The 13,887-nt window shown below is 40.8% G+C and overlaps 1 protein-coding gene across 3 annotated transcripts in view; it reads right to left on the bottom strand.

Moving 5' to 3' along the window:
* The window catches only part of IL31RA (interleukin 31 receptor A), a 72,032-nt gene extending 59,085 nt beyond the window's left edge, over window positions 1-12,947 (bottom strand). The window contains exons 1-2 of one of the 3 annotated variants that reach the window (XM_024247744.2): window positions 12,667-12,947; window positions 4,693-4,783 (exon numbers count right to left, since the gene is read on the bottom strand). In XM_024247744.2, coding sequence (XP_024103512.2) covers window positions 4,693-4,783; window positions 12,667-12,729 — 154 coding nt within the window. In that variant the 5' untranslated portion in view covers window positions 12,730-12,947. Of the gene's footprint in view, window positions 1-4,692; window positions 4,784-10,712; window positions 10,941-12,666 lie in introns of those variants that run through there. The other 2 variants (XM_024247745.3, XM_024247746.3) reach the window with 2 other exon arrangements.
* Window positions 12,948-13,887: the final 940 nt, after the last annotated feature.

The raw sequence follows: 13,887 nt of genomic DNA, 5'->3' as shown, positions 1-13,887 counted from the left end.
GTGTATATATGTGGATCTATCCTTAGTTTCTGGCCAAGTTTCTTACAAATATTCACAAAGGGGTAGGCTGCCCCACCCCCATTTCGCTCATACTTGTCACACTAACTCGCCGGAGGATTTCAAAGTTGATTCTTGGCCAGAGAACAAGGAAACAACAAGCCTTTCCCCGTTTCCCCAGAATAGTCTCAGTCTTATACTATTCTCATTACGGCCTCCTGCAGTCATATTTTATTTTATTTCCTTTTCATTTTTGCTCTCCCTTGCGTTGTTTGAATCCAAAGCCAGCCACCAAGATATCAATGGAGGAACAGATTCTCGTGGATCTAAATACACTCCAGTCAAACCTAAGTGAATCCTGCTCTTTCCTGTTCCTCCTTAAATACACTCTCCTAAGCGTCTTCAAAAGCTTTGGTTAACATATATTAGAAGCCATAAGCTAAAAAGAGAGTTAAATATCTGTTTTTCAGAACCGTTAGGTGTCACCAGGTGTCAATGATTTTTGGAGCCACCAGGAGAAGAGTAAGTGGCTCCAAAAATGATTTTCCACTCAACCCAGGCTGTTCTTATGAGACTACATTTGTTTTTCCCTTACTGGTTGGCACGTGGTAAGAGAGAGCAATAGTCTTACAAAGGCTCTCTTGATAGTGGTGCTACAGAAGAGATTTGTGGTAGATAAATGAATGCTCGCCAGTATTTCCAGTGCTCATCAATAGGGTGGCCATGGGATTTGCCTTGGCCTTTGCCATGTGAGAGGAAGCGTCCAAGTGCTGGCGCATGACTCTCTTTTCTCTCCTCCTCCTGTCACTGCACGCCTTGAAAACGGATGCTGACATGGTGTGTGTGAGGACAGCAGGGCCCCACCAGCCTGAGCCCCTGCTTACCTGTGATGGACATGTAGTTTGCTGTTTTAAATACTAATATTTTAGGTTTGTTTATTATTACAGCATAAACAACTCTCCCTGACTAATATCTAAATAACCTGCTCTCTCCAGTATTCTCAGACTTGGAGGAGGAATTTAACAGTAGCTTTCCCTAGTTTTGTGTCCTCATGACATTTTAATTCTGCATACAAGGATTTTAGATTCATTTTATCACAGATTAGGGGGTTGAGGGAAACTGGAATAAAATTGAACCAAATCAACAATGTTAGACTTCACTTCTACTTTCTTGCTTTTCTTTACCATTTCCAGTTTCAGTTATCTGGAGTGATTCCACGTAGCTGAACGACCTTGGCTCTATGTACTAGAACTGCCTTGGCTGGCAGAGCCTACAAATCTGTTGTCCTGCCTTCCTCCTTGTTGGCAATCAGTGTTCCTATTTTAAGTCTTATTCAATTCTCCCTCAGAAGATGGTCACAAACATGGGTAAAATTGTGACGCACAATGAAGAACACTTCACCTCTGTTGCCTTTTCCCCCCTAAACCCAGAAATACTTGCCAGTACTCCTTAAGACTGCCACGGTCATGGATAGTAAGGAAAGACTAAGAACCTGTAACAGACCAGCAGAGACCAGGGAGACATGACAATTCAATGCAATATGGTACCCTAAATTGGATCCTGGAATAGAAAGAAGTCATTCAGGCTGGGCATAGTGGCTCACGCCTGTAATCCCAGCACTTTGGGAGGCCAAGATGGGCGGATCACGAGTTCAGGAGTTTGAGACCAGCCTAGCCAACATGGTGAAACCCCGTCTCTACTAAAAATACAAAAATTAGCCAGGCATGGTGGCACACGCCTATAATCCTATCTACTCAGGAAGCTGAGGCAGGAGAATTGCTTGAACCCGGGAGGCAGAGGTTGCAGTGAGCTGAGATTGCGTCACTCCACTCCACTCCAGCCAGGGCGACAGAGTGAGACTCCAGCTCAGAAAAAAAAAATTAAAAATAAAATAGAAAGAAGTCATTCATGGAAAAAACTAGTGAAATCCAAATAAAATTTGGAATTTAGTCAATAGTAATATGCCAAAATCAATTTCTTAGTTTTGGCAAATTTTTATTGTATTATAAGATAGTAACAATGGATAAACTGGATGAGGGTAGAAAGGAACTCTCTATGCTATTTTCACAGTTTTTCTATAAATCTAAAATTAGTCAAAATACAATTTTTATTTTATAAACACAAACAACTGAAGGTTAGGCTTGCTGGTCACTCCCATCTGTCTTTCCCTATACCCTCAAAATACGAACCATAGCAATATTCCCCTATTTCTAGAAATAAGGGGAAAAGCATTCATCACTTTCCTCTAAGAAAAATTGGGAGAATGTTCTTGCTTATCAGAGAATCTCTCATATGCAAGAGGAACGTTTTCCAAAATTATAGAGATGTTCTCCATCTCCCTCCTTCCCTCTATACTCATATCACTTTGGTGCTGTTGCAAAGTCAGTGTTTGGAAAAATATCTTGACATAGAAGAAGAGGAAGGCTGAGCAGGACCAAGGGAAGGATATTCTAGATGAAAAGAATGGTGGATATTGGAGTCAGTTTTGTAGGAGCTGGTATATGTACAACATAGGAAGAGTGGAAAACAGAGATAGAAGACAGAAAAAGACAAGTTGAGGGAAAGGGTGACTTGATAGGCGCCACAGTGTCTGTAATTAGAAGTTTAGATTAGATAACTGGGAGCAATTGCTGATGAGAGGGAGAGCAATAGTCCTGCCTTCCTATATCATCTATTTTCTATCACAGCAGTCCCCTACATTTTGGCTCCAGGGACCAGTTTTGTGGAAGATAATTTTTCCATGGACCTGGGGGACGGATGGTTTCGGGATGAAACTGTTTCACCTCAGATCATCAGGCATTAGATTATCATAAGGAGCACACAACCTATTAATAGATCCCTCACATGCAAAGTTCACAATAGGGTTCGGGCTCCCGTGAGAATCTCACGCCACTGCTGATTTGACAGAAGGCGGAGCTCAGGCAGTAACTCTGGCTCACCAGCAGCTCATCTCCTGCTGTGTGGCCCAGTTCCTAACATGGTCTGCAGCCTGGGGGTTGGGGACCCCTGGTCTATCAAGCTCCTGAGTGCCACAGGTGTAACCCCAAGGGGCTAAGGCAGGCCATGCCAGGACAGAAGTCTGAGGGCATTCTTATTATCTCTGGGTCATGACTGCCCTCTTGGTGACCCCAATTAGTACATGTTATAGGCTAAATTATGTCTCTCCAAAATTCATATAATGAAGCCCTAACCCCCAGTACCTCAAAATGTGATTATATTTGGAGATAGAGCACTTGAAGAGGTAACTAAGTTAAAATGGGACCATTACGATGGGCCCTAATCCAATCTGACTGGCATCCTTAGGAGGAGGAGAGACACCAGGGTTGTGTGGGCACAGAGGGATGACCATGTAAAGAGGCAGCAAAAGGATGGCCACCTGCAAACCAGCCCTGCTGCCACCTTGACACTGGACTTCCAGCCTCCAGAACCGTGAGAAAATAAATTTCTGTTGCTTAAGCCACCCAGTCTGAGGTATTTTGTTATGGCAGCCCAAGCACACGAACACGCTACATGACGCCTTCCCCGCCTTCCCACTACCAGACCAGTGCGCCTCTGCTCTGAATGTTGTTTTAAACATAAGATATAATCAAACAAATGGATCTTAGATCTACAAGCTATTGTATGGATATCAGGCCTGTAGTCTTGAGTTGGAACACTATAGAAATGTTGTTTCATTATTTCCCTTTATGGCAAATAGTATGAAAACTGCTTATTTTTGTATTTATGTATGTGTATTATATGAAGCCATAACAACAACACAAAAACTATGGAGATAAGCACTTCCTATTATAGTTGTTCCTTCTTATCTATGGTTTTACTTTCTGTGGTTTCAGTTACTAGTGATCAATGCCATCTGAAAATGGGTGAGTGAAGTACAATGAGATATTTAGAGAGAGACCACATTCACATAACTTTTTTTTTTTTTTTTTTTTGAGACAAGGTCTTGCTCTGGCCCAGGCTGGAGTGCCATGGCACAATCTTGGCTCACTGCAACCTCCGCCTCCCAGGTTCAAGTGATCTTCCCACCTCAGCCTCCCAAGTAGCTGGGATTACAAGCGTGAGCCACCACACTCAGTTAATTTTTGTATTTTTAGTAGAGACGGGGTTTTACCATGTTGGCCAGGCTGCTCTTGAACTCCTGACCTCAAATAATCTGCTCACCTCAGCCTCCCAAAGTGCTGGGATTACAGGCGTGAGCCACTGTGCCAGACCTCACCTAACTTTTGTTATAGTAAACTGTTATAATGGCCCCATTTTATTATTAGTTATTGTTTTAATCTCTTCATGCCTAAACATACCTAAACTTCATCATAGGTATATATGTGAAGAAAAAAATATAGTATATATAGGGTTTGGTACTATCCACAGTTTCAGGCATCCACTGAGGATCTTGGAACATATTCCCCCACAGATAAGGGGAGACTAATATATTCTAAAACAGTAGATCTCAGCATTTTTGGGGTTGTATCTCCCTTTGAAAATATGGTAAGCCATCTTGCCACATTTGCACATGCATGAGTATATGTGAAATTGCATGCATGTGTGCACACACAGACACACACACAAATTCAGGGTGTTCACAAGTCCCTTTTCTGTGGATGTCCATAGTCCAGGTGTCGCTTTAAAGTTAACAACTCTTGTCCAAAGAAGGCAATAATAATCACATGATCTGTAAAATGGCCCAGGTCAACCTACCTGCCAGACTGAATTTGCAGAGTGAAGGGAACATCCACAGTGCCCAGGTCCACATCATCCCCAGCTTAACACACGAAGGCTGGGGAGAGAGCTGAAAATGACATCAGTCAAGAGTTGGTTTGCTTCATATCTCTTTTCAAAAGCTCTATTTTCAATGGCAAATAGATTCTGGGGATTTTGGAAGGAGGAAGGATCCTATTTTATTTTATTTTGTTGACTATCATCACCTAGATCCTTCATAATTACTCCATCAACCCCAGGCAACATTTTAAAGATTTGCAATTACAACACGTTTTCCTTTCATCCATAGTCCACTCCACTATGTCTTATGAAAAGTACACCAACTACCAAGAATATGCTCCAGAAAAAAAAATGAGTATGTGCAGCTCTGAGGCCATCCTCTGGCCCTTGCCTCAGTGCCTAGGCCCTCCAGCCAAATGGAACAACTCACAGTTTTGCCAAGCACCACGCTATCTTACATCTCCATGCTCTATGCATGCCCACAGTACTTCTTTCCCCTTATTTCTGACAAATTAATCACCTTTCCAGACTCATTTCAAGGCTCTCCTTCCCTAAGACGCCCTCTCTGAATTCCCACACGGAGTTGCCAGTTGGTCCCTCCTTTGTGCCCCACGCCCCACTATATCATGTGTCCTACAGCATCTGCCACAAGAATGGTGGTCAGCAATTTACCTGACGGCTTCCCTACATACAGGGACCTTCTTAAGAGTGGAACCTCTCTTCTTCCTCTTTGAAGCCTTGGTATCTAAGGCAGTGCCTGGTACCTGGTAGACAATACTGTTTGTGGCATTTACTTGTTTATTGGAACAAAAAGAATGCTGGCCCTTCATCTCATCTAAGATGAGATGGTGGGATAGTCTAAGAATAAAGCAAATGTAAAACCAGCAATTCATTTCAGGAAGAAATAAATGATGTTACATTTTCATCTGCCAGATCATTATAGAAAAAAAAAGAAAAGGGTTCTTTACAACATAAGTTACTTTAGAAAAATGTGCATGCAGGATTTCTGGAGAAAATTAGAGGGATAACGTTTTCTCACATACGAACCAACTGAAATCCTTAGCAAATTGGAAATGCCTAAGATAATAAAGATAGCCATTTTGATTTAAATGGGTATATAACTCAAAGGGAAACATTTCAATTTTTCAATGAAGAAAAAAGGTGTCTTTAAAAATAACTATAACACTAAGAACATTCTTTTTGTGTCTAATTATTCAGAATGTTGTCTTAATCTTCTCCATCTGTTAAGCAGAAGACACACCTTTAGTCCTAGCTCACATTATTTAGAAGTCCTAAAAGCACATTAAAAAGGAAGGCTATGAAAGCCAAGATGCTGGTAGTCTTAATAAATGAATCAATGAATAATGATAGATGCCAAAACTAAAATTGCTATTATGACAAGTGGTTTTGCATTTAAAATCCTATCAATATTAAATGTTGAATAAAATATTAAAATATTTTTAAGTTAATGGTAATTATTGCTTGACTCCTTTACAATAAAAATACTCAGCTATTATTTGTGAAACTTAAAAAAAAACCTTAGAAAAAAATCAACAGTACTAAATCATCCCAGAGACAAAACTGGAAAAGTTACAGTAGTTGAAGAGTGTAGCATTCTAGAAATTGAGACTGCCTGAGTTGTGGTCCTGGCCCTCTCACAAACAAACTGGTGACCTCAGGCATTCTTCTATGTGTTCAGCACTGTCCCAGCCATGTGTTAGGTGGTTGGAATCAAAGAAGAGCACATCTCTGACCTCAAAGAGCTCATATTCTAGTTCAATGATTTTTAACAAAGGGAAGGGAGAAAAGGATGGAGAGGATAGCAGGAATATTTTTGGAAACTACCAATTTCAGAGTGAACTGCTGTTACTGAGGACTCTCATGTCATATTTCTGCAGTAGGTTTGAACAGAAATGGGTTAAGAACCACTGGTCCACTTGCAGAGACAGAAGCCTGGACAGTAGTCTCATATATCACATAGTAAGTATAGTTACAATAGTGAAATGAGCGCAAAGAGCATCTAAAAAGAAAAATGAGCTAATGACTGTGGGAAGTCAACAAGCCTTGCCATTAGGATGAAATCTCTCATTCTAATACTTGCTTGTCCTCCACAGCCTTTCCCACATTCTCCTCTCACCACAAAAAGGACTGCTTGCTGGTAAAAAATGTGAACAAAGGCTGGGCATAGTGTCTCACAACCTGTAATCCCAAGACTTTGAGAGGCTGAGGTGGGTGGATCACTTGAGGTCAGGAGTTCAAGACCAGCCTGAGCAACATGGTGATACCCCATCTCTACAAAACACACAATAAAATCAGCCAGGTATGGTGGCATGTGCCTATAGTCTCAGCTATTTGGGAGGCTAAGATGGGAGGCTGGCTTGAGCCTGGGAGGTTGAGGCTGCAGTGAACTGTGATCTCATCACTGCACTCCAGCCTGGGCAACAAAGTGAGACCCTGTCTCAAAAAAAAAAAAAAAAAAAAAAAATTGCAAAAAGGTGAGATGCCTCCCAGGGGCTTAGAAATAAGTCCAGTAGAGAGTTCAAGGTGATCCTAGTTATCTGTGGTAGGTAGATGTGCAGTTGATAAGCTTGAGTTCATTCAGGACTCCAGCCAAAGAAACCTGTGTATAATCTCAAAGAGTTGGATTTGGAAAACCTTCATTATCATTTAGTTGCAGGAATCTACTCAACTAATTGTATCCTAAACAGAAGACTTTGAGGAGAGAAAGGAGAGGTCATCTTAGAATGTAAAACATTGATGGTTAAAAACGACAGAAGTTGGCAGTTTTTATCCAGTACTAGCTATGAAAGGAAATTATGAAATTTCCTGTCACTGGAGCGAAAGACTCTGACAGGGAAGCCACAAGACCTCACCACGAACCTGATGAAAGATACTTCAAAACCCTGAATCTCCCTTTCTGATTGCTCTGATTCTCTGATGCCCTCTCTGATTACTAATTTAACAGAAGAAGGCCCTGAACAAAGAATATGAGCCTTCCAGGCATTAGAAAGACTATTTCTTATTGGTTTCAATATATCAGTCTCTTGAAGACTTAAATGAGGTGAATCAGCCTCCCCAAATCTGGGCCATAAGAAATTCCCAAAGATTCTGCTGTGCTCTTGAGGAGAACCATCAACCATTTCCTGCATTCCTGGGTCATCAGCTTTAACTTTGAAATGCAGCAGTTTTGAATAACTGGTCTTCAAAAAGGGGTCACTTCCTAGAAACAATCTCACATTGGTGGGATCTCATTTGAGTACAGCATTTAGCAGAGCTCTATAAAATCTTCTAACAACACTACAAATATGCCATATTGAACTAAACGACTCTTAGAATATACAGTGATGCCACTTAAGTAACTAGTGGTGTCCTATGTTTAAAGATGTTGGCCAGGCGTGGTGGCTCATGCCTGTAATCCCAGCACTTTAGGAGGCCAAGGCAGGCAGATCATTTGAGGTCAGAAGTTTGAGACCAGCCTGGCCAGTATGGCAAAACCCCATCTGAACGAAAAATACAAAAATTAGCTGGGCAAGGTAGCCCACACTTGTAATCCCAGCTACTCAGGAGGCTAAGGCAGGAGAATTGCTTGAACTCAAGAGGCAGAGGTTACAGTGAGCAGAGGTTGTGCCACTGCACCCCAGCCTGGGTTACAGACCAAGGCTCCATCTTCAAACAAACAAACAAACAACAACAAAACCAACAACAAAAGAGATGTAAACCTAGTAGCAGCTACTGCTTGGAGTAGAACGACTGCAAACAAATCCAAGCACTTATTACTGGCTACCAGCAGTGGCTGGGAACACGGCGAGAAGAAAGCAAACACGGGAGCTACTGCCTCTGCTGGGAAATGCTACACATTTCAGCATGTTAAATTATCCCTGCCTCCCCACATCCTGTCTCACAGGACCAAAGCAAAGGAAATAGAGTGTGGCTGTTTTACTCCCTCGCAATCCCCCATCAAATGGATACTTCACAGGGTGCTCCCTGGCCATTCAGCTCCCACTCAAGGCTGCGTCCTGGATGCTGGGCTTCATCTCATTTCACTTGTACAAGAATGTACCACTACGTGATTTTCCCAGGGCTTGCCTTCCTTTAGTTCATTCATTCATACATTCACTCAACTATTATTTGTTGATTCCCATTCTGTGCCAAACACTATCTCCTGCAGTATAGAACTGGGTTTTTAAAGAATGGCAAACCAGGAGTTCAAGACTAGTCTGGGCACCACAACAAGACTGTGTCTCTAAAAAAAAAAATTTTTTTTTTAATTATCTGAGTGTCATGGTGCACACCTGTAGTCCTAGCTACTCGGGAGGTTGAGGTGGGACAATCGCTTGGGCCCAGGAGTTTGAAGCTGCAATGAGCTATGATCACATCACTGCACTCCAGCCTGGGCAGCAGAGGGAGACTGTCTCAAATAAAAAAATAAAAAATGGCAAAGAAGAGGGAGTAACTTCTAGGGCCAGCACTATGGCCATAAGATCAAGCACCTGTAGACTCATAATACTGAGAGGGACGTAGCCAAGTGATGCGCTGCTCAGCCTCTCTCAGTGCCTCAGAATTCCTCAAGACCCACAGGACTTGGTTTATAGTTTTAGTTTCACTGATCAAGTAGAAGGGTGCCCTGTTCTCAGTCTCTTTTAAATGTTTATTTGGAGCTTGCAGTAATGATAATAGTTGCAATAATAATGGCCTTAGATTTACAAGCACTTTCATGTATATTATCTCCTTAGATTCTTGTCACCCTTCAGGTAAATGAGACAGATATTTTTATATTTTCTATTTATATATTTTATATTTATAGTTGCATATTTTATATTTAATTTTTTTTTTTTTTCTGGAGACAGAGTCTCACTCTGTCACCCAGACTGGAGTGCAGTGGTGCGATCTCGGTTCACTGCAACCTCTGCCTCGCAGGTTCAAGTGATTCTCCTGCCTCAGCCTCCCAAGTAGCTGGGACTACAGGTGCCTGCCAACAGGCCCAGATAATTTTTGTATTTTTAGTAGAGACAGAGTTTCGCCATGTTGGCCAGGCTGGTCTCAAACTTCTGACCTCAGGTGATCCACCTGCCTTGGCCTCCCAAAGTGGTGGGATTACAGGTGTGAGCCACTTTGCCCGGCCTGCATATTTTAAATTTTATTTCTATATTACGTTTTGGGTTAAATCAAATGAAATTGCTATTTTTATTAAGTTAAAAACAGTTAAATATTGGCAATTTCAGCCTAATAAAATAATGACATCCTTACTTTTTGGATGAGGATATTGATTATATATACATTGCCCAAGATGAGATTATGAGCTGTCAGATGACTACCTCCAGTTTCAAAGTCTATAAATCCATTTGGGTTGTGGGCTGCCTTCATTTAAAGAACATTCTGAGACAGCTAGCAGTGAGACTGGCAAAAGCACTATCATGATGGAACAGTGAGAGCCTGCAAAGTGCTAACTACACTATACAAATTATATCCTGTACTTCTAAAAATCCGTCTAGGGTTTGTATTACTCATCTCTAATTTACGGATATGGAATCTGAGGCCAAGAGATATCATGTAAATGGTCCAAAAATAATAGTTTGTAAGCAACATAAATGAGATTCAAACTCACGACTATCTTATTCCAAACCTGGACTCTTTCCACTAAAATCATGTGGTAGCTATCAGCTCTCCTGTCATGAAATACCAGTACACGCAAGGATTTTCCTCCGAATCCTCTAGGTCTAATTTTCTCTAGCTTAGAGTTTCCTGAAAGATAAATCCATTATTTCAGATATTTTCCTCAATCCTTCACCTCCAACACTCTTGATTCTCCATTCTGATCTCAGCATTTTAAAATATTGCCTGCCAAAAGATTAGACTCCCTTAACTATCAACAACCAGTTCAAGGAGAAATTCACGTGATGGGTCTGACCCATAATTTCACTGAAGAAAACAGAAAAAGACTTTTATAGAGTAGAAAAAGGTGATCAAACTATCACTATTCTAAATGAGTTAATACTCACCTTCACGTATCAGGGGATGTTCCACAGATGTTCTGCTGGCTCATAGGATTTGCATCAAAGGCAACTCCATCTCCCACAGCACAAGTCAGGACAGGAAGAACAATCTCGACTTTAATTTATCCACACTAAGATGTGGGAGTGTTTCCACTCTGATTGTCTGGGAGCTTTTCTTGTGCTTTTAAGCCCAGCCCAAGTCAAAGTGGCACTTACCCACTTATGCTGGGAAATGGATTGCATTATTGTTAACTAAAAACAAAAGCAAAAACAAAAACACTCAACTTTACAAAAAAAAAAAAAAAAAAAAAAGGATCATCTGAAAGACCAGAAACAACTAAAAGAAGTGACTAACTTTTAAATTTTCTCTTCAGGACGTCCTTACAAATGTGGTAATAGCTGAAACAGTGAGAGTATCTTTAGCTTGAAATGAGAAATACGCAATCATATAACTGTCTTTAGACAATGAAGGAGATGAAGGAAAGAAAATAATGGTAGCTGACTCCAAAAAGAGGCTTACAAATTCTTATTTATGTCTAAAGGAAAACACACTGAACTGAGAAACCAGAGCTTCAGCTTAGCCACTAGTAATAATCATCATTAATAATTTGTGGAGCTCTTACTGTGTGTCAGGCATAGTACTAAGAACTTCACATTAATTATCTCTTTTAATCTTCACCACAATCCTATAACATCAGGAGTATTTTTATTCCCACTTTACAGGCAAGGAAACTGAGGTCAAAACAATAAGCAACATGTCCTACATGGGTGGTGGAGCCAGGACTTGAACCAAGGCAGCCTGACTCTCAGTTTCCTAGCAATCAACGGTTCAAATTAGATTATTTCTAGGATCCCTTCTAGTACCACAATTTTGCAACCTTTTGTAATGGACTGACAAAACCACGAGAAATAAATAGACCAGGGAAGAGATTATGATGCAAAAGGAAAGAAAACTAAGTTTTAAAACAAGCTATGCTTTCCAGCCCCACATTTTAATTTTTAACCCATTCCCCATCTTCCTTAGGCAATGTTCCACTAAGTAGGAGGAATAAGGGGGAGAAAGAGAGCTAGTCTTTTACTTAGCAGATTATAATTATGAGATATTTAAAATTCCAGCCAGGGGTGGTGGCTCACGCCTGTAATCCCAGCACTTTGGGAGGCTGAGGCAGGCGGATCACCTGATGTCAGGAGTTTGAGACCAGCCTGACCAACATGGCAAAACCCCGTCTCTACTAAACATACAAAAAAATTAGTCAGGCGTGGTGGCAGGCACCTGTAATCCCAGCTACTCGGGAGGCTGAGGCAGGAGAATCGCTTGAACCCGGGAGGCAGAGGTTGCAGTGACCCAAGATCATGCCATTGCACTCCAACCTGGCGACAAGAGCGAAACTCTGTCTCAAAAAATAAATAAAATAAAGTAAGATAAAATTCCATTATAACATACTACATAGAAAAGCTAAATGCTAGCATAAAAATAGCAAGCATTTCTTGAATTTATTCAACCAATACTTAGTAAACACCTATTACATGCATAACACCTCACTAAAGGTGTTGTGTATTAAATAGAATTCTGGTTAAGACAAGACCAATTGAGCATATACCTTTATCTCCACTCTCTCAGGAAACTCCACAAAAATTATAGCAAAGATATAGAACCACAAGACAAAACAAATGGGAAGAGACAACAGCAGTTAAGAGATGTCAACAAATCTTTGGAAAAAGAGAAATGAATCAAGCCATAACTGAATTGGTAAAGATGAGAAAGCGGAAACCTAGAAGTGCCTAATTAGGTTGCCAACAAGAAGCAAACATAATAACATAATTATGCCATGGAATCTCATATGGCTCAGGATTTGAGACACTAGGTAGGTACAATCAACCCTCATTACTCACAGCTTCCTTATTTGTGAATTCACCTACTTGCTAGGAATTATTTGTAACCCCCCAAATCAATACTCACAATGTTTTGTGGACATTCACAGACACATGCCGTGGTGAAAAACTTGAGTTGCCTGATGCACATTCCCAGCTGAGGTGGAAAAATCTGACGCTCTGCCTTCCTGTCTCAATTTTCATACTGCACACACATGTCTTTTCGTGGTCTATTTAGTGCCATGCTGGTTATTACTATTTTTTTTTTTTTGCAATTTTTTGCCTTTTACGAGTGATTTTGCTGTTTCGAATGCCCCCCAAGCAGAGTGCTGGAGTGCTGTCTGGTGTTCCTAAGCAGAAGAAGGCTGTGCCTCATGGAGAAAATATGTGTGTTAAATAAGCTCTATTCAGGCATGAGTCATAGTACTGTTATTAGCCATGAGTTCAATGTCGGTGAATCAACAATGTATATTAAATAAGGTGTCTTTAAACAGAAACACACACAAAACAAGGTTATGTATTGATTAGCTGACAAAAATGTTGTGACCAGAGACTCACAGGCACCTAACTCTACATTTCCCCTACAGAGAATAATTCAGTATTTTCTTTTTTTCTTTTTTTTTTCCTGAGATGGAGTTTCGCTCTTGTTGCTTAGGCTGGAGTGCAATTGTGCCATCTCAGCTCACCGCAACCTCCACCTCCCGGGTTGAAGCGATTCTCCTGCCTCAGGCCAGCCTCCCATGTAGCTGGGATTACAGGCATGCGCCACCAAGCCAAGCTGATTTTGTATTTTTAGTAGAGATGGGGTTTCTCCATGTTGTTCAGGCTGGTCTCAAACTCCCGACCTCAGGTGATCCGCCTGCCTTGGCCTCCCAAAGTGCTGGGATTACAGGCATGAGCCATCATGCTCAGCAGTATTTTCTAATCCAGTGTTTGCGGTGACTTTATTACACACAATTGCCAGAAATAATGAAAATTGACTATACCTCTGAAACAAAAATCATAAGATTGGTTGAAAATCTGAAAAAGAAACAGACTACCTAATCCTAACCCCACAAAGCCAAATTCATTAAATTTCTCCCATCCCAACAGCAGATGGGGGGAAAAAACCTGAAAGAAAGGCAATGCAGAAAGCAGAATATTTTTTAAAAGAAACTATTACTTAAACCTTCATAGAAAATAAGAAAAAATGTTGTACCCACAAAATATGAATAGGATGCTATGATAAAGGCATAATTACAGAACAAGAACTCTTGGAGATTCAAAATATGACAGCTGAATTCTAAAGACTAGAAAATAAAGTTGAGGA

This window comes from Pongo abelii, chromosome 4 (assembly GCF_028885655.2).
Source record: "Pongo abelii isolate AG06213 chromosome 4, NHGRI_mPonAbe1-v2.0_pri, whole genome shotgun sequence".
NCBI lineage: Eukaryota > Metazoa > Chordata > Mammalia > Primates > Hominidae > Pongo > Pongo abelii.
This window is presented reverse-complemented; position numbering and strand designations above follow the sequence as displayed.